Source organism: Labrus bergylta, chromosome 4 (assembly GCF_963930695.1).
Source record: "Labrus bergylta chromosome 4, fLabBer1.1, whole genome shotgun sequence".
Taxonomy (NCBI): Eukaryota; Metazoa; Chordata; class Actinopteri; order Labriformes; family Labridae; genus Labrus; species Labrus bergylta.
This window is the reverse complement of record NC_089198.1, coordinates 27,543,585-27,565,319: the sequence shown is the minus strand read 5'-3', so window position 1 is coordinate 27,565,319 and position 21,735 is coordinate 27,543,585. Positions and strand designations below refer to the sequence as shown.

The following is a 21,735-nucleotide window of genomic DNA, read 5'->3' as shown; positions in this document are numbered from 1 at the left end:
ACTGTAGCCAATTGGACAATTCAGACAAGCCATGTTACGTAACTTTAATGGCAGCTTGTGTTGAATGTTTCTCAGCGTTTGAAGGGAAAATATTAAAGGTAAAATAGTTCTGATATTACATTTATTGAATCATTATAACAACAATAAATTACATGAAAACTGGAATCATAAATACACTTACAACAAAGTGCTTCAAGGTAAAGTTACAGATAACATTAAAACTACCAGAGAAAAGTAAGACTCTGATTCACATATTTACCAGACAATGAAATGAATAAGGATGATAAATATATGTCTAGATGTCGCCATGCAACGTTGATATTGAGTTAATATTTACATATACAATGAGATTGATTTAAAAATGTATTTTTCTCAAAGTGTTGCATTAAATAGGCTAAGTTAGTTGACTCATTCTTTGCAATGATTGCAACAATTGTCCAAATGTATTCACTTTCTTTATAAAATACATTTTTGTCACACTTAAGTTTCTATTCATAGATCATTAATCAACAATGTCTTATGTATCAGTGTTTATGGTAGCAAGCTGTAAGTGAGCCAAATGTTTTCTTTTCTCACAGTACCCATCCCCATCCCTGTCAAATCAAACCTCCCTGCGCCTGCCTGAATCCCCGCTATTCATGCCTCTGCATATCTCCTCCTCCTTCTCCTACTTGCTTGGAAAAATAATGCCACCGACAGGCCAGGGAGGGTTTACCCAATGAAAAAGAGGGAGTGCCGCACCATGCGAGCTGATTGGCTGCCCTGGCCATAAACAGACTAGGAGAGAGCCTTCAACTCTAGGATTAGAGGTGGTTCTTATGCATGCTGAACTGTGTTTTCTCTGTGCAGGAGGCCTTGTAGTGTTTTTGCCTTCCCCAGTAGGATCCAGACAGATCAGCAGTGACTCCAGATTAACCAATTTTCTGACTCACCCTCTGGTAATATAGGCCTGTCTGCATCTGTCCATACACAATGGTTGTTCCTGAATCTCAGGACAAAATGTACTACCCTCCTGATGACCTGAAGAGGGATGCCCACGTGCCTGATTTTAACTCCTATCTGGCCCTTTACAGGAAATCTCTTGAGAATCCAGAAGGTAGGTCAAACATCTTTATTTATAGTGCAGTGCTTGCAGTGTTTCCCTGCAATTCACCCCCCCCCCCCCCCCCCCCCCGAGTTTGTCTGCACACAGTATATCTGTGTTTATGTGCAGCCTCTGACACTGACATAAATTATCACTTTGTTTCAGCTTTCTGGAAAGAGATTGCTGATGAGTTCTTTTGGAAGAAGCCAGCAACAGGACCAATGGTGCAGTACAACTTTGATGTGACAAAAGGGAACATATATATCAAATACATGGAAGGGGCCAAAACGAACATGTGTTATAATGTCCTGGACAGACTGGTGAGGGAAAAGAACCTGGGTGAAAAGATTGCCTATTACTGGTAAGCAACAATGTCTGTCTGAGATGAATGATGACATTGATGGTAGGTGCTGCCTGCAGTTATGCCAGGTATTCCCGTCAATAGCAACTGTTGTGACCTCAGTGCACCCATGCAAACCTCAGATAGTGTCGTGCAGTTTCAGTACTTCAGTGTTTCACTTTTCTGGATCAACACAGAGAATTTATCAGTAACTAAAGAAAACAAAGCCTATCATAAACAAATTTGGTTTGAGTTTTTATTGCACTTGCACTTTAATTGTGCTATATTTTTCCAATAGGAAAGATTCAATAAAAGCTGAACAGGTTGTATTCAGAAAACATTCAGAAGTAACATCATGCATTTGCTAGCTGATTTAAGTCCCACACCCTAAAAGTCACCAAACAAGTCTGTCATGCTGTTGTTTTGGCTTCATATTATGGTTCATATTTGCTCTGTCAACTGAAGAGGATTGAACTTTAAAATAGTGGTGCCAGCTCAGCAGAAATAGGGGTTCAATGGAACCGGTCCACTGGAGACCAGCCATAACCCACACAAGTGTCTTAACACTGTTTGCACTACATCAAAGGACTTACATAATACATCTGCTTGAGTGCTTGCCATGCCGGATTCAGGACGTCATGTGAGGAAGATCCAGTCTGTCAGCTGTGTTATTACCATGTTTGTATTCATGATACAAATGACCAGATGGTTTGTGTTGATCTGATAAACACTCATTTCACTTTAGCTCACACCCTGTCCAAACAGAACTTGCCAAACATTATCAAATGTTCAAACACTGAAAAAACAACCTCCCTACCTTTTTTTAATTTAATGCTATTGTTTCAGCTAACAGAGTCCTATAACTATGTAAACACTGAACATGGAGATGTTGGAATCTAAAAAGATGTAAAATTGAGCACCAAGTATACAGGTTTCATGTCTGATGAACAAGACGCATTTTAAGGATTTGCTGAGTAATGAAGAAAATCACACGCACCATAAAAAGGCAACAACAGAAATAACACAACCTTAAAAGTAGTAGGTAGTGGTGTTGTCACAATGCCAGATTCGTAAACTTTGATATGATACTAGTTCAGATCAAATATCGTCACCTGTTTCAATACCACGGCAACCAAAAGAGAAGTCCTAGGCACCCAATATATCACTTATATGTGTTTTAAAATACCAGAAATTGCAAGTTAAAATAATGCACACCGTATTTCCCAAATACACTGGCAACATGTCAGTCTCACCTCCACTGTTACCTCCTCTGCTTTCTGTGTGTTTGTAAGAGACACAAACAGGTTTTTACACCTTTAAGAGACGCCATAGGGACTGAAGAAATGTCAGTATTTGCTGACCTGTGATTTGAACAGACCACCACTGCTCTTTCTTTTATTCACGGCTGCTTTGGGTCAAAGAACATAACTGAAGATCTGTCTATTTTTTTTTTTTTACAGCTTTTGCACTTTCCACACTATCAGTTATTAACATAATGGAGATTTTATCGTTTTGAAATTTGCGATATCAGAAGAGTATCGTAGTATGGATTTTAGTTTTAACTGTCTGTATTAGCTTTTTACAGCAGACTAAGGATCTCAATCCTCTTCTGTGACAGCAGGTGTCCTGTGCCGAAGTGCTCTCTTTGAATAACATTGTTTTTAACAAAGAGGGATTTAAACTCTTTCTCTCTCTTTCCCATTTCAAGTGCTTGTTCTAAATGGCCTCAGCCTCAAAATGACACTCAACAACATAATGTCCTTCTCTGTGGGTAAAGTCAGAGAAATGACCCATATTATGGTTTTGAATAATGAGGACAAATCAGAGTCTCTCGGGTAATCCATTAGCAGCTTTAAAATACCTTTTGAATTGTTAGGACTTCAAGTTCTTCTGGGTTTTATATTAACTTCTATAACTGTACACTGCATACAAACAAAAGAAAATCTTTTTTTGTTTATCTTATTGCTCCTTACAAGTAAAAGGCGTAAAATGAGTCAAATGCAGCTAGATAAGTTATGGTTAATACACCAAAAACAGCACACAGCACTTGACACTGTTGCAGATGTATTTTACTCATGAATCAGTTGGTGATTTATGAATGAGCAGTATTTGTTAAAGGATCTTTGTGCACAGATTTATAGGGTAATGTGCTCAGATTACTTGGTTGCTATTAGATCTTAAGAAGTGTCAATAGGGAAGAGTGGCAGCTGTCATAGAGCTTTTATAGAAATATCTAAGAAAATCCTATTACAATAGTCCACTCTACCAGCGATAAAGGCATGGATCATGTTTCCTAGATCTTGTTGTTACAGAAATGATCTCATTCATGTTACATCAGAAGATGGTAACAGGCTACTTTTCTGTTGTCCTGTCATGGCAATTAAAACGTAGGTGCCATTCCCTGACAACAGAAGGATTTAATTTTTTGGTTAAGGCTTTTAACGGCAGAAAAATAAAGATGAACATTTAAAGGTTTTCTATCAGGGACTTCCATTGTATAAATGTAGTCATTTAATGTTTTTCTTTTCTTAGTACAACAAATAGATTAAGAAATGCCCCACAGTCTTAAAACAATTGAAGATGATATTAACAAATGTTGCTGTTGTTTTACTCTCACGTATTCTCTGCATTTTCTTTTTTAATCTTTATTTTTACACAAATTATTTTGGCACATTATTAGGACCAACATTTAAAAAATGAATTGCACATTTATGATGTTTATGTTTAATCTTTTGTATGTGTACAACTTTGTTGTTGTTTTCATATCAAGCACATCAGGTTTCTGCCTCAACATCAGCTATATAAGCAATAAGAGCAAATTAAAGAGATTCAAAGATTGAGCCCTGTGTAACTCCACATTTGGTTTGGTTTCTTCTGATTTATAGTTTTGTTAATAAATGTTTTTCTTTTCCAAACAACAGACCTGACAAACATCTAAATCTCATTAAGTTGCATCCACCACAGGAATAAGTGATCTGCTCTGTGAACTCACAGAACTTAGATGAAGACAACAGGTTGCTAACGTACAGACAGAGCCTAACGTTTGCATGACAGCAACAGATTTTGGTTTAATTTGGACTCTTGTTTGTTGTCTTCTCAGGGAGGGGAACTCACCTGACCACCACATGACCATCACCTACCACCAGCTTCTGAGCCAGGTTTGCCGCTGTGCTAATGTCCTCAAGAAAATGGGTAAGAAAGGAACATCTTACATCAATCAAACAATCAATCAGTTTGATTTGTGTAGCGCCAACTTATGACAAATGTTATCACAAGACACTTTACAAAAAGGCACGCATGCAGCATTAGCATGCAGCAACTCACCAGATATAGAACTATGCATTATGCCAAATGCATATCATACATACAGTACAGTATCTGGTCCAGATCCCACCTGCTGCAACTCATCCTACATAGCTACATTGCCATGGCTGGTTTGATCTAAGAAGGTCAAGATGTGCTATTGTTATTCAAATCCTGAAGTTATTTTTCTTTGCTCAAGGTGTAAAAAAGGGAGACAGGGTGTCCATTTACCTTCCCATGATACCTGAGCTGGTAGTCTCCATGTTGGCCTGTGCAAGGATAGGCGCTGTTCACTCCATTGTGGTAAGTGGAATGATAGAGCTGTGCCTTGTTTTGCAGCATATAGAGAAATTTAAAAAAATTGTGTTTAGTACATTAAGATCACAAGACATTTAAAGCTCATGTGAGGAGTTTGAACTGGTTATGACATAGACTGAAATAATGCTTTTTTAATGAGTCAAAAGCAAATTCAGCATACATTCACATTTTTATTAAAAAAATATCTGACTGTGGACAGAAAGCCTTCCTTTATTAAAAAACAAAAAGTTTGCCTGTGGGGCGAAGGTGGCCGAGTGGTTAGTTTGCACGTGTCGTATACGAGTCTGTAGTCCTTGGAGCAGGAGGCCTGGGTTTGAATCTGAGCTATGGCTCCTTTCCTGTGTGTCAGTTCAGATAAAGTCATCTTTTTCAAAAAGTCAACATGTATATTTTGAGTGTGTGCTGCTTTGATCTCATTTCCAGGAGAAAACATTAGCTTCTGATAGCTCTGTCTGCCCCACTCCTGTAGTTATCAGCAGTTTTTGTGTGAATAGAGCGCTGGCAGCACCTGCAATTAATATATGGGTCAGACGTTTGCTGGCACTATTTTAGCTTTTCAACCTTCAACATCCATGCAAAGGTTAGCAGCCCTGTTAAAAATATCTGCAGCCTGCTCCAAGGTTGGTTTGTTTTACGACTTGAAAAAGACTGTTTTTGGCAGACGTCTGTGTGTGCGACCTTGTCTGTGCATGGTCATAGTTGTGAATCTTCTAACTCTGAGTTTATGCAGAAAGCATTTTGGGATAGTGCCAGCATCTTAGATTCTCATATGACAGCTAATATTAACCATAACTTTACTTGGCATAAAATTAGATCATAGACCGAGCCAGGAAGGACAGTCAGTCATGCAGTGACAGTTTACCAAGTCCAGAGTCCTCAGTGACCTGATTCATAATGGGGCCATCAACCCTGAAATTGTATACTGTGTGAACTTCTAACCTTGGCCAGAACAGTGGCCATGTGTCTGCTGGAGAAGACAGAGAATGACAATCATGTAAAAGATCCATTAGAAATGTCTAGTTCATTATTAAAGGTTGGACAAGGTGACACTTCTATTTATGGTAATGAGAGCGGACAGGGTCTGTTTACAGTTCAAAGTCAGCCTTTGTAACATTTATTGCCACTGTAGCCAGAAGTAACAATTAAAGAGCAATAATGAAACCGAACGTCACAGTAGAACAATAAAGAAAGTCATATAACTTTATTTTATACTGCATTATGTACCTGAAGTATGCTAACTTTAGCCGTCAAATGAGACTGGTTACACCCAACCAAGTAAAGGTGTCTATTGTTTTATTTTTAAAGTGCAAACTTGCATTCTTGCACTAAAGGTCAATAATATGAAGTTATGTTGAGACACCAGAGCTTCATATTGGATTTTGAAGGAAGAGTGCAAAGTCTTAGTCACAGGCCCTTTTCTAATCTTTACCCCTTCCTCTTGTTTCCGGGTGCCCCTTTGCCCCTTAGAACAGAGACCAGGGGTAGTGGTTAAATCTCACCCTACAAAATGGAAACGACTACATGATCAGAAGTTGTCGACGGCAATTACATAAAACAAATGCAACAATGTTACCAGATTCTGGGAGATTTCTGGGAGATAACACTCGTTGGTAGTGTGCCTCTGAAGACTGTCTGTTTAAAGGGCAATTTCACCCCCACCCCTCCATTACAGAAAGAATTGGGACACCCTACCCCTAAACGTGAATAAGTAAATGTAGGGTAGGGCGAAGTGGTAGGGGCAAGGGGTATACTGGGATTGAGCCTTACTTTCTACTGGTGTAAGATATGCTGGGCTTCATTTTTTATTGCCATTTTTTGTTACCAATCTCAGTTAATCCTTTAAAGAGTACAATGTTGTCATAACCAAAGACGTTATGGGACTAAACAATGTCATTGATCCCTAAGCTAAATCCACCAGAATTACTCTCACAAGTTCTCAAACCTTCCTTTTGTCTTCCTCTGTATGTGTGCAGTTTGCAGGTTTCTCTTCTGAGTCTCTGTGTGAGAGGATCATGGATGCACAGAGCTGCATCCTGGTGACAGCAGGTAGGTGCGTCAGCCAACACAGCAGCACCAGGATGTTGTGTGTTCAAGCACCGAAGAACTGAGATGACGGTTTTCAAGTTGTCAAAACAGTTTCAGAATACCTCCTCCGTGCTTGTTCATACGCCTTTACAGCTGTCTCTTCACATACCTGTCGCTGACTCCCTCTTCCTTTATCCCTGTGATCTACAGATGGTGTTTATAGAGGAGAGAAGATGATCAACCTGAAACAGATCGCAGATGAGGCTCTGGAGAAGTGCAGAGAAAAGTAGGTCCTGCTTACTACAAGACCGCCCTTAAGTTATTGTTAACACACACACACACACACACACACACACACACACACACACACACACACACACACACACACACACACACACACACACACACACACACACACACACACACACACACACACACACACACACACCACACACACACACACACACGCACGAAGCAAAGCCATATCACCTGTTATCAGCGAGCTAGAGGAAACACACTGCATGGTTTCCACTTTACGAGGTTGCCTGGAAACATACGAGGCGTTCAGATTCATCAGGGAAGCCAGGGCTGCTCTTCCTCTCCTGACTTTATGAGCCTGGGAGGGATGTGAGCTGGGAAACAATGCATGATGGGAATGTACATGTGTGTAGTGCAAAGAATCATGGGTGCACTGCAGGATGTAATTTCAATATAAAACATAAAGTGATACCAAAGGTTCATGTTGCAAATCAAAACATTATTTCAGGGTAATGGTTTTTCTTTTTTAGAATTAATTTTGGGGCTTTTATGCCTGACAGGAAGGGACAGAGTCCAGAGTAGGAAATCTGTGTAGGAGAGAGTGGGGAATGACATGGGGAATGAAAGGTGGCTAAGGCCAGACGTGAACCCGACTGCCTGCTTGGAGGACTATAGCCTCTTTTCCTTACCGCTAGGCCATCGGCGCCCCTGAATTTAAGATTTTTGACTAAAAATGTCCCATTTACATCACCTTAGAGTTCCCTGTCAAATATACCTGTTACCTGTGTATATTTTAAACATCTTTTATCATGCTGCACGTTTACAACTGTTTTGTTTATTTCAAAGGCGTCCCTCCTCTGTTGCTCTTCTTAAGGTTTCTTTCTTTGTTCCAGTTTTCATGAAAAGGGCCAAATGATAGAGGGTGTCATATTTGTTTCGATCACATTTTACAGCCCCCTGAAAGTCGGCAGAAGTTAATCATCGATATTATAGAATGAATGAGTGCAGTTGATCTGAGAAGAAAGACGAGATTGAAGGAAATAGAGAAATATATGCTTGTCAATTGAAAACTTCAGGTGCGAAAACTGTCTCATGACACATCTACTGTGATTCACACCTTTTATTCAATTTCTCACAGAGCGTCATCCAGTGTCACTAAATGCCTCGTCGTCCAACACCAGGCACTGAGGACGAGAAGCGGAGCTGCATGCAACAAACTACAGGTATGTATTATGCTTGTCGCCTATTGTTTCTGGTTTTGGTTGAATTTTTCAAGGTAAGCTGTGACAAAAAGCCAAGAAAATAAATCATCATTTACAGGGTCATTAAAAAGATCATAAAATCGCCAAATGTTATTGTGATTTGAAGCAACATTTTCTTGAAGAAATTCTTTTAGAGAATAACAGAAAACAGTATCTCTTCAATGCTGTATATATTAATTTAGAGAAAATACCCTAGAGACATCTAGAGACATTTTTTATTATTTCAAATTTAGAGTTTGACATTATTGCCATTAGGAAATAGAATAGCTTCTATAAGAAACTGTTTCACATTGTCTCGTATGAATCACAATAAAAGAACCTCCTTGAGCAAACAAAAAAAGTCCAATGGCAAAGTCAGCTCCTACAGCAGGTGGACTCAAGAGAAAAGACTCCAAAACTTATTATTGCACTGATGCTGACATTGAAAAAATTGAGGTGAGCTTTGAAGTAAAAAATAAAACTCTTCACAAGCAGGCTGCCAAATAAGAACAGAGGAGACTGTAAGAGATGGAGCATCTCATGTCAAAATACCTATAAAAGCATTAATGATCAGGTCAACTTTGCATTATCATTCAATCTTTAATTCAAGGTTTAAACAACAGCCACCAAAAAAAAATACTATTATCCAATTTAGGATTCATAACCTGCCTCCAAGATGCACAGTAAATGACTGTTGGTTTAAAATCAATGCAGTGTGTTGCTTCCTGTTCTTCAGGCGCACAATGTGAGTGGCTGTGATGAGTGGTTTTATATGTTCCATTAGTTTCCTGCTGTTCTGCTGCTTTCAGACCCCCTGGGACGCAGAGTGTGATGTGTGGTGGGACGAGGTGATGAGAGACTCTCCTGAAGAGTGTGAACCCGAGTGGCTGGATGCGGAGGACCCCCTGTTTATCCTCTACACCAGCGGCTCCACGGGCAAACCGAAGGTAAGGCCCAGGTGGATGCAGCAACTGGACTGACAGTGGAAGCACACAGAGGGAGGGACCAAATATGCAGACTGGAAAACAGAGCTCATTATCTGCTTGTAAATTCTCAATTAGACCAAATCTTGAAAAAGAGATAACACCATTTAGTTTCTACTCAGATACGCCTGTAATGGCTTTACATAATGTTTAATCTGTGCTGTGAAATATTCAGAATTGATGCTTCATTCATGCACAAAGGCCTAAATACAAACCTAGAAAGCTGGAAGCACCATGATAGTTTTTTTTTTTTTTTGCATGATATGTTTTTGTTACACAAAACACAGGCTAAGAGAACCGGCTCATATGACACACATACACCTGCATACATGTGATCTCCCTTATTTTTGCTTTCTGCTGCCTTTGTGCCTGCCAGTTACCTCCACATTCATGTCCCTTTCCTTGTGTACGGTACAGGGTGTTCTCCACACAGTTGCTGGGTATCTGCTCTACACGTCGCTGACCTTCAAGTACGTTTTCGATTATCACCATGACGACGTGTACTGGTGCACCGCAGACATCGGCTGGATCACCGGCCACTCTTACATCACCTACGGCCCTCTTGCGAACGGTGCTACAAGCGTCTTGGTGAGCATGAAAGACATTTTTTAATTCATCAAAAAATCTTGTGCTATTAGTGGTCACATATAGAGCCCCTAATAGGAGCATCGCAGTGTTTTTGTTATTCTTATTAGACGTGTGTGCGTGTGTGTCCCTCCAGTTTGAAGGTATTCCAGTCCACCCTCACGTCGGTCGTTTCTGGGAGATAATTGAGAAGTATAAAGTGACCAAGTTCTACACAGCTCCTACAGCGATCCGCCTACTGATGAAGTATGGACAGGAGCCACTTCAGAAGTAAGATTCTGCATCCTCTAAATGTCATAGCAGCTCAGAAAAAAAAGTCCAGATTCTTCAGAAGCTACAGCAGGGGTTTGGCTCTTTCAAAATAAGCTTGAAATGTGACAAGCTTTCATATGGAAATTTCTACCTTTTCATTTTGAAAGAACTCCCTGCTCTCACTTCTTATGTAACAAACTCCTCAGTGGCGAGCTGATGAAACCAAACTCTATAAATCATGATGTGATTAATACTGTCTCTTTCATGCATTTTTAAGTTCACAGAAATTTTAGAAGAAAATGTATCAGAATAGTTTGACATTTTTGGGGGTTATGCTCCCTCTCTTGCTCGCAGACATTTAAAATGGTAGATTGATGACTCTCTTGTTTTTGCACTAAATATATATGTTGAGCCTGTAGCCAGTTACAAAAACATGAAACAACTACCGTTGACTCTCTAAAAAGACACCACTGTCCCCATAATCCATATAAATGACATATGGGTGCAGAACTCTTGAGGGGACAGAATTTGGTTTAAGAAGTCTCTGTTTTCCGATTGTAGTCAAATTGACCAATCACATGTAAGAACTCTTTGTTTTTAAATAGAAAAAGGTCTGTGTAGAGTAAAAAGGAAACTGATTCCACTGGAGAAAAAAACTTGAGGCACCTGGGCAATTAATGAACAGGTTTTTATTAGCTTTTTAAAAACGTAATTGCCCCCATATTACTTTATGTGTTTTTGGAAAACAACCATCTTTCAAGAACATTTGATTTACCAGTCCATTGGAGCTCTGATAGCCAAGAGGTTATGTCACGTCACGCGCCCCATGTGCTGAGGCTATGGTCCTCAACACAGTGGCTGTCGGTTCAAATCTGACTTTGGCCCTTTGCTGCTTGAAATCCCCTGCTCTCTACACCCAACTTTTCCTGTACAGACAGCCATCAAAAAAACTTGAATAGTTATCAACGCCACATTATGGTGGCATATAAGATACCTGCACTAATTCTTCTTATGTGCATTTACCAGGTATGACCTCTCCAGCCTGAAGATTCTGGGTACAGTTGGTGAGCCAATCAACCCGGAGGCCTGGCAGTGGTACCATGAGGTTGTCGGTCAGCGACGGTGTCCCATCGTTGACACTTTCTGGCAGACAGAGACCGTAAGCTCCTGCACAACCATCCTCCTGCAATTTTTAAATCCTTCTTAAACCCACATCCACGGTAATTTTTTACTATGCCTGCTTGAAAGGTTAGAGTAATTGTAGGTATACATTAGGGATGTTCCTAGACGACTAATTTCAAAGACGATGAAATGCTAATTTATATATTGAGTCAATAAGTCCAGAGGTAAGAACAGTCATACAGTCAAAATTGAGCCCCATTTATTTAACACAGGATCACAGAATCTATCGGTATACAAAGCTGAATTTGTTTGCTCAGTGCGGCTCATGTTTGCAATGCTAGCACTAGCAGCCTTTGGTCCTCCTTGCAGGATAACGGTCACATTCCTGTGCTGAATGTTGTTATGCATTGCTCTGGTCGAGTCGTTTCAAGCCAGTTTAACATGCCACAGCCAACTTTATCTCCATTTTCTAGTTCAAAATACAGCCCTACAAGATGCCATCTGACCACTGTGCTGGTTTACATCCGTGTAGTAGAGCACTATGGCAGTATGACAGAAGCTACTAACCGGAGCACCTGCCCCAGCTAGTGGCGGGTGGCTGCGTTACAGCTGAGACACAACATCTGAGCGACATTGTGGACCTACTTTAATTTAACTAACTAGCAAGAGTGACACGTCAAAACATTATAGAAGATCCATCAAGTTCATACCAACAAAAAACAAAAGATCTAGGGCTAGTTATACGCACATCAAGTAGGCACAGGGCATTACTAAAACAGCAGAGAGAAGAAGATATGCCCGCACACATGCTCCAATGCCACAAAAAAGTTTTTAATTAATTAATTACATTGTTTCAACCAGAGGTCTTCTTCTTCTTCTTAAATGTCAAAGCCCAAACATGACAAAACAAGTTCAATGTTTCCATCTGTTCATCACTAATGTTGCCTACAACTATAGAAACTCAAAAACATGTTGTAGGTGACAGTTAAAACCTACTAAATCAAGTAACGATATATTTCATACTGGTAAAGAAACAAACTAGAAGATGTTTATTGCATTTCTATGTTTTTAAGAATTGATGTCAAGAACACATAAAATGTACATATATGAAGTAAAAAATTCAGTATTTTATGCCTTTAAATATCTCTTTATTTTTCTACAGGGGGGTCATGTTTTGACTCCTCTGCCTGCTGCCACAGCGCTGAAACCCGGCTCTGCTGTAAGTGAGGACATCTCTTTAAACACTCATTACCTTATATGTTTACTTTTAATGTAACTTCAAACACAAACAAATTCTTCTCCTATAAGTCTATCAAAACAAACCCTGCCGGTAAGGAGGGTAGGACATGCATGTTTGAGAAAAGATCATCAGTATTCACAGCCAAACCAAGGCAGGAGATGTAACCTTTTTTCATTTGACTTCTCTGCGGGTAGATTATAATCCAGGTTATGATCTGGCAGAAACACTGCAGCCTGTTTAATAAAAGAAGACAGTTATCTCACATGAAATCCACACCTCATATTTCAGACCTTTCCTTTCTTCGGAGTAGAGCCCACGATCCTCAACGAACACGGAGAGGAGCTGGAAGGCGAGGCTGAGGGTTATCTTGTGAGTGTGTTTTAATTCTGTAGAACTGAGTTTAGCTTTGATAGGAAGTGCCGCTCCCCACCGACGTCAACAGATACACTCAGCAGACAGGGAAGAAAGACAAATGAGATGCTTTATGTGTGTATGTGGAACTGCTAAAAGGTACACTCATAAATAACAATAATGGATATTTTCATTATATTTTGAATCGTTATTGTCATTTCCGAAAAAACATGTTTAATGTCGTTTGACATGTGAGCCCCCGTTTCAAGTTTTTTTATTTCTATTTTTTTAATTTTTGAGAAGTCAAGTCAATATCATTCTTTTGGCTCAAAATCACAAATAAAAATTCTTCCCCAAAGCTTTACAATCTGTACAGAGTATGTAACTCTCTATCATTAGACACTCTGCATTTGTATTTGGATAAAAAAGCTTATTGAGTTAAGTGTTATTAATTGGTATCATTGGTAGCAGTCATAACCTCTTCAATGGTTTTTTCTGTGTTTTGTTTCAGGTATTTAGAAGGCCCTGGCCTGGAATAATGCGCACAGTGTACAGAAACCACGAACGATTCGAGAACACCTACTTCAAGAAATTCCCAGGTTTCTATGTAACTGGTGATGGTAAGACAGCCTTTTAAAAAAACATTTTTTTATTTAACCTTTATTTAACCAGGAAAAAAAACTCATTGAGATTAAAAAATCTATTTTTCAAGAGTGTCCTGGCCAAGACAGGCAGCAAAACGTTAACAGAGTTTCACACGGACAACGAGCAGCCAAGCATTCAAATACAAAATACATCAGACATTAAAAAGCACAAATGACAAATCCGAACAGCAAATGTTTGTAAAAAAATCATCCACAAATACATCAGGAAGAACATCTACAGCCAGATGTATCCGCCTCCAAGTCATTTAACTTCCTCAAGTTAAAGTTCATTAAGGCCTTTTTCCCCAGTTCAGTTCTGACTTTTGGAACAGACAGTAAGAAAAGGTCCTGAGATCGAAGATTATAAATCCCTGTACTCTTCTGACTGATAAAGGACAGAATGTACGAAGGAAGCAGACCTAAAATAGACTTGTAGATTAAAGTACACCAATGTTTAAGTCTACGTAGGGTCAAAGAAGTCCATCCAACACGTTCATACAACAAACAGTGATGAGTGAGGGATTTCAAATTAGTGATGAACCTCAGAGCTCCATGATGCACAGTGTCCAGAGCATGCAAGCTTTGTGAGGAGGCGTGCATGTATAAGACATCACCGTAATCCAGCACAGACATAAAAGTGGCAGCAACGAGCCTCTTCTTAGACTCAAAAGAAAGGCAGGATTTTATTCTAAAGTAGAATCCCAGTTTCAGCTTTACCCTTTTTACCAGCTGCTGAATGTGATGAGTAAAAGAAAGCAACTCATCAATTAAAATGGCACGATATCTGTAGCTCGAAACAGACTTGATTGAGAGGTAGAAATCCAAAGAAGGTTTGATGGTTTGGTTTTTGCCTTAGAGAACATCATGACTTTGGTTTTGTCTGTGTTTAGGCTTCAAAGGCTTAAACCCTGACATGAGATAACTTCTTCAGCCACTCTGGGCACAAAAATCAAGTTCACCCTTTTGCTCCTCAAAGTTGATTTCAGGGTTAGAGACTGGATAGCAAGCATGTACATTTGGGTTTATCAGAGAGACAAAGGTGCCATAAAAACTATTTTTGGTGTGATGTAACTTGTTTCCTCCTTCTTTAGGCTGCAGGAGAGACAAGGACGGATATTACTGGATCACAGGAAGAATAGACGACATGCTGAATGTGTCAGGTACTGAACAAGAAAGTGCTGTAAGGTGTCTCTGTCTGATAACACAGCTGCTCCTCAAAACCAGCAAATATGTTATCAAATATCAACAACTAGAATGATTTTTAAATTCCGGTATGTAATACCCCTTTAAAATAAATGTTTTCTTTTGACCTCTCGTCTTGTGTCTTCCAGGTCACCTGATGAGCACAGCAGAGGTGGAGGCGGCTCTGACGGAGCACCCGGCCGTGGCGGAGGCTGCGGTGGTGAGCCGGCCCCACAAGGTGAAGGGCGAGTGTCTATATTGCTTCGTCACCCTCAAAGACAGCAAAGAGTTTACCCACAAGATGGTGGAGGAGCTCAAGAGACTGGGTAAGGCGTAGACACAGAAGGATTAAAGGACTAATCCACTCAAAATGATGTATTTTCTTGCAAATGGGACAAAATATAATTTTCAGTATTACTAAAACGAAGCCATACGATACACATTAGAATATGTTATGTTACGGATAGGATAGGATAGGACAGGATGCAACACGATATGATCCAGACTCAACTCAGCTTTATTTATATAGAACTTTACACACAACACAGTTAATCCAAAGTGCTGAACAGTGCAGATAGAAAAAAACAAAAACAAAGCATAAGAAAGTAACCACAGGTAACAATTATTTACAGTGTAACACAAAAGTGATACCATACAATGTAATGGTACTATCTGTGCAATATAACAACATTAAATAATGCTTAATTGTTCCTAGGAGAGGAGAGTAGAGTAGGCTTCATATCAGTTTAATGCATTGCAAAATGTAATGCAAAAAGCACTATTTAGACGTTATGTCCACAAGGCATTCTACTAAATGAATATCTTAATTTTAGACATGCTGTAGTATGAACTGCGTTGATTCATATTCTCTGTTCTTCTGTCAGTGAGAGAGAAAATCGGTCCCATCGCCACCCCGGACTTCATTCAAAATGCTCCAGCGCTGCCGAAAACTCGCTCAGGTAACAAACAGCTCAACGCCTCATTTAAAAAACATGCCTTTAAAACAAAATCTTGAAAACCAACAACCATTTTCATTACCCCCTTCCTCAGTCAGCAGCCTATAACCTCTGTCTTTTATTCTTGTGACTCTGATCCCTATAAAGGGAAGATCATGAGGCGAATCCTCCGGCAGATCGCTCGTAACGAGAAGGACCTGGGCGATCTTTCAACACTAGCTGACCCCAAGGTGGTGGAGGTGTTATTTAGCCAGAGATGTGAAGCTGCAGCATGAAGAGATAACCCCCCCCCCACCCCCCCCCCCCATATCCCTCTTAATGCTATGAATTGGTACTGATGAAGACAATCACAAACTGTTGGTTCTGGATCAGTGTCTGTAAGACTATATAAAGGGACAGGGAAAAGAACATGATTTAAATATTGAGATGACTTACATATTTAGTTTTTACTTAGACATATGAAATGTCAATAACCTTTTTATGTATATTCTGTTTTGGGGCTGTTATTACTTTGCATTTGGGATAAAATGTTTTTAAAAACTACACACAGATTTACTATCTTTTATATTTTCTTACAAGTCTTTTAAGTCCCCGTCTCGTTTCTTGGTAGAAGGAAGTGAATGTAGAAGTAGATAAGTTCCCTTTGCGAGGCTTGTTCTGACAACAATTGATGTATATTTTTAATCTGTAATATATTTTAATGTCCTTGGAATAAATTGTAAAAACAATCTACCAGATTGATTTAAACAACTGCATGGACCCATACACTTTACAATAAAGGAATAAACGAAGTGAAGAACATGCAGCAAGTCAAAAATAACAATAAATCTAAAGGGATGTATGATTTTCTGAATTATGAATAATAAAGCTAAAAAAAACAATGGGAAGTGGTGATTTGAATCCATTGCTTTTTGTCCTTCTACCGCAAACGCAATAGCTGTTTGTCGCCCTCATGTGGCAGGAATCGTCCTAAACAGCTGCTATCTGATGCTTTACTGTTATCTTTTACTCTACTGCCAGGGCTTTCTTCCTTTTGTCTTTTAATGATGCACAGTACACACACACGCACACGCACACACACACACACACACGGCTTTGATGATGTGATGTGCTGCAGCAGGGAGCAGTGATTAAGGGGGGACGGAGAGAGATCCTGAGATGCAAAGAAGAAGAAAAGAGAGAGAGGTTTTATCATGAGTGCACTGTATTCTTCTTTAAGAGATTACAAGCATCAGTGGTCTTTAAAAAAGCAGACACAAAAGGGCCCTTGCTGTGTTTTTTAAGAGATAAGATCACAGCAGGTTAAAGTAATCTAGCTGTTAATGTGGGGTCATGTACACTCTGTAGACTTCCTTTTGTTGTCTCCTTCACATCACAATATGTTACGAGCATGCATACTACAAAATGTGTGTCAGTGTGTGTGTGTGGGGGGGTTACGAGGAGAATAGAGCTCAGAAATGCAGCAGTGGGTAATATTACATCATTACCCCCAGCAGCAGAGGAATGGTTACCATGACAACCCCTTCCTTACCCTCCCCTCCTCCTAACCCACCTCTTCACTTTCCCCAACCCTTCTTTTTATCTTTCTCTGGCCTCATCTTTTTTCTTGATGTAAACCAATAGAGGTTAATCAGGCCAAAGATCCACAAACCTTTTAGTCACTTTAAAACATCTGAATAATCAAAACACACCAATGCACATAAAAAAACGCCTAAAGGGGACACATTGGTCAATATTTGTGATATCTGTTGACCTTTCTTCTGTCACTGAAAACCAACAACTTGGCAAATATATTTTAGAAATGCATCCAGAGAAGTTGACTTAGCAGTTATTTAAGAGGGTATATTTTGGGACAAATTGTACGATTTTGATTATTATTTACTCTTTAATTTTGTACATTCTTAACTGAAAGTATTATTATGTTTTTAAACCTTTTCATCATCATTTATAAATTATAGATCATGTTTTCTCCATCTACATAGAGATAGAAAATAAACACATTTTGAGGGAGCAAAATACAAATCCTTCTCAACATATCTCAAAGAAAAACCATAAAAAATAATGCAAGATAGCAGATCAGAGAGCAGATCAGGGACACAAACAAACAAACACACAGACACGCACACACACGCACACACACATACATACACACACACACACACACACACACACACCCCCACACACACACGTTATGTGTATGCATCTAGCAAACATGCCAACAAAAATCTTCAAGTTCATCTGTGTGGTGGGCTGGTGAAATTTGTGGTCAAAAAGTCACAAACTGATATCTGTAGATAGTTAGGGTGCTATGGGTTCTGTTAGGTGTTTCATGAGGAGTGAACCGTTCTTCTTTAAATTAATTTCACAAGTTTCACAATGGCAAGCATTAATTGTACAAAATCTTTTTCTGTTGAATGTTTATGATACATGTTGAGAATATTCTGGCTGCACTTCCCTTGTCATTCTAGATGGATGAATATATTGAATGAATAGATCAATCTTTACAATGCAGGAGCAGATTATTAATAATTCATTGTGTGCCATAATGTTATCATCCTCCATTCTGATGTGTTGCTGCGTGTCACTATCCAGCTGACCACCACTCCGTCAGGACTGCTTTGTCAGCAGCAATCAGTTCCTTCTTCCAGCTAGGACTGCTTAGTTATGGACTTTGTGAAAATCAATCTCCTTGTTTCGGTTACAAACAACAAACCACTGTGTGTGTTCTTTCAGCAAAGAAGAAAAAAAACTCTTTCTAAACCCTTGACCTCCCTATATTTGATATAGTAAAATGATTAGTGACAAAACATGAGACATGTAACACATTTTTCTGGTTGATATATTTATGTTGGAAGAATATTCCACCATGTTGTCTTGGAAGTTATTGTTGATTTACCTATTCTTTTGTTTAGGTATGAAGACGTGTTGTCTATAACTCACAGAACTCTAATCCTAGTGTTCTTGTTTTACATACATCAAGGGGACAATGCTTTCGTTAGACATTATGAGGACCGGTCCCCACATGGTTAACCACTTTACGTGGTTGTTTTTTGCAGTTAGTATATAATATGCTGCCAGCATCAAACATAATTAGGCTTTCTCATTATTCATTCTGACTCCTTTTTGTTTTCAGATGGAGCTGTTTCACTACACGAACAAGGAGAATATGAGAATACCATAGAGTATCAAATCAATGTTTGATATGTCTCATTTTTAGTATACACATCACACTGAGAATGGATTAGAATATTGTCGGGCATGTTTTTATTCTTTATAGGATAGGCAGTAGATTAAAATACACCTTTCCAACATTCAACATATTAAATTCACATGCTTCTGTTAATCTGGAAGGAAAAAGGAGAGCATTATTTTGAGGGATTTATTGTTACTCTTCTTCAACTTTCCTCAACCCTGAGCCGCTGGAGGATTACGGCCCAAAATCCCTCGTCATTGTTTTTTGAAGCAGTTTCACACTGGCTGAGAGAGAAAGAGAGAGAGAGAGAAACAAACAGAGGGAGAGCGAGACAGAGAATTTCAGATGTTGTAGGACCCCGAGGTGTCTCCATACATCCCAGCTTGTTTAGATGCAGAGTCCCACTGTGAGCGACACAAAGATGTGAGCTGTGTGTGTGTGTGTGTGTGTGTGTGTGTGTGTTTGTGTGTGTATGTGTGAGACTGGGCATGTCCAAAGCAAATTACGCACACAAAAGAGGAATCAAGGAGCCACCAAATGAATGGTGTCTTTTTGTTTTTGCATTTCAAAAGAGAGACAGATGGTCCAACTGAACTTGAAGCCTCCTGAATATTTGTGATTTTGAAATGGTACTGTATGTTTTCAGGGGAAATCGTTAAATTACCTCGAGGAGGTCAGTTACTGGTCAAAGATAATCAAAAGAATAAGCTCATACATTTTAAGTTTGAATCCTGCACCTTGATTTTGGACACTTCTCTAACAGTAATCCAAACTGCATCTTGCTCACTGTTTTATTTTTCCTTCACCTGTGTGTTGAATACGATTCTTTTCTTTTGATTTGTGCATGATTTTTTAAAAGTTTTAACACTACTGAGCAGAAGCCAAAGAAAAAAGTACATGGATTGGGTACACAGGTTCCACCTAGACTGTTTTCAGGGACCAATTCATGTTGAATGATGAACATCACTTCAGATATTGCCTTCCACAGCTCACATCTAGTAGTCAGTTTTCTGAAAAAATATTTTTTCTTGTTGGACATCTCAACTCTGGGTCCTTGCCAGTCTGAGCTACGGTCCTGCTGCTTTAGCTCAGGGTTCAAACGGTCGTCACACTCGTCAGCACAAAGAGACTGACTGTTTACTTACACAATGGTGCATGTATTGTGGAGCTAGATTCCCCACAAAATAAGGACAGAAAAACTTGACACCAAGCCTCTACCACACTGTTTCCCCAGTATGAACACACTGGTAGCTGCCATCACTCTGGTCTGCGGGCCTCAGCAGGAGCTTTAGGAAGAGGACCGTCCTTTTTTCCCCACATGAATAATGATGTAACAGAAATTGGAGCGAAGTGAAGGGCCTCTAGGCAAAAGCTCTCGCTCAATATGAATCCTCCTTGCGGCCAAACCTTTTGCCTGTGTGGAGCGTGGCCCTTTTTGTAACGTTGGCATGACAACCTCTCAGCTAATGGCACAGCCAGGCCTATTGTGTCACTCATTGTGTGTTTGAGGCCTTGCACACAGCTGCAGGCTTGTGGGATTTAGGGTCCAAATTTTGACAGATTGCACGCTAACTGAGGCAGCATGGAGCCTCAAAGAGGTTAATTCTGTCAGTGGGACATGTGAGACAGAGGGCAGTTTAGTAAAATTGATTAAAACACATCTTTATCAATGTCAGTTTTCACATGCTGTTTATTTTTTATTTTTAACCCATTTAAAGAGTAAGAAAAGGTAACAACTAATTCACAAATCAATCAATCAGGTAATTTGATTAATTGTACTTGAAAAATCTTCTTATAAAGTATAATTCAAAATAGTTGAATGAGTTTTAACAGCCCTGGGATTATCTGGTGAACAGTCCAGGTTGCACCTCAGGCTAAATGAGTTAGACCTGTAAAAAGGGAGATTAAGAATTTAGTTAAGGAAACTTGGGTTAAGGTTTTTAGCTTGAAGCTTTGTGTTTTTGTTGCAAGTTCTTATGGTGGCAGGAACAGCTCAAAGGATTTCCATTAAGAGGAACAGGCTGCACCATCAAAAACACATACAAAAGTCAAAAATAAATGTAATTAGGAATATGAGCTACTGATGCAATAAATGGTTTCGAAATGTAAATGCGTTGGTTTGCAGGAGAGCACAGGGTCAGGGAAAGAAAATCCTTGAGGACAGGAGTCCTGGAGTTTGTGAGTACAAGGAGCATAATGCTGTACCAGCTGAACACATTGATCCGCAGCTACTGTAAACTCCATGTAACAAGGCAAAAGAGGAAACGAGAGGCTCTTTCATCAGTTTATTCTATCACACAAAGGTTTGAGAACACGAGGGAAAATTGTTCTAAACAATCTGACAGAGAAGTCTAGACAGCTGACACTGCATTATTCATCACAGCCGGAGAGGAAAACATTGCTCTTTTTTTTTTTTTTTTTTTAAATCTTTTTCAATCACTGTCAAATGTCAGATCAAATATTCAAAAGCAGCTTCATAGAGAGCTGGTTTGAGGGAGACAGACAATTCACTAAACGTCAAAAGAACACCTGAAGTATTTGTATGTGAAATCATTGTTATGTTTTTACTATAAGTGACCTGTAGCTTTGATGCAATCATTGATGGGCAATTTTGTACTTAACTCAATATGATTTAAACAGTATAGTTAATGCAGTGAG

General features: G+C 39.3%; 1 protein-coding gene across 2 annotated transcripts; it reads left to right on the top strand.

Moving 5' to 3' along the window:
* Nucleotides 1-806: 806 nt before the first annotated feature.
* On the top strand, nt 807-16,765 carry acss2l (acyl-CoA synthetase short chain family member 2 like). Of its 2 annotated transcripts, XM_065954277.1 has the most exons (19): nt 807-1,096; nt 1,250-1,445; nt 4,525-4,616; nt 4,927-5,030; nt 7,019-7,091; nt 7,281-7,356; nt 8,467-8,551; nt 9,379-9,516; nt 9,970-10,140; nt 10,274-10,407; nt 11,416-11,548; nt 12,674-12,730; nt 13,040-13,120; nt 13,614-13,722; nt 14,838-14,906; nt 15,078-15,254; nt 15,813-15,887; nt 16,032-16,157; nt 16,202-16,765. In XM_065954277.1, coding segments are annotated over exons 1-19 (2,022 nt in total). In that variant the 5' UTR covers nt 807-972; the 3' UTR covers nt 16,204-16,765. The 2 variants fall into 2 exon arrangements, with proteins under 2 accessions (XP_065810349.1, XP_065810348.1); XM_065954276.1 differs by having other exon boundaries at nt 16,032-16,765.
* Nucleotides 16,766-21,735: the final 4,970 nt, after the last annotated feature.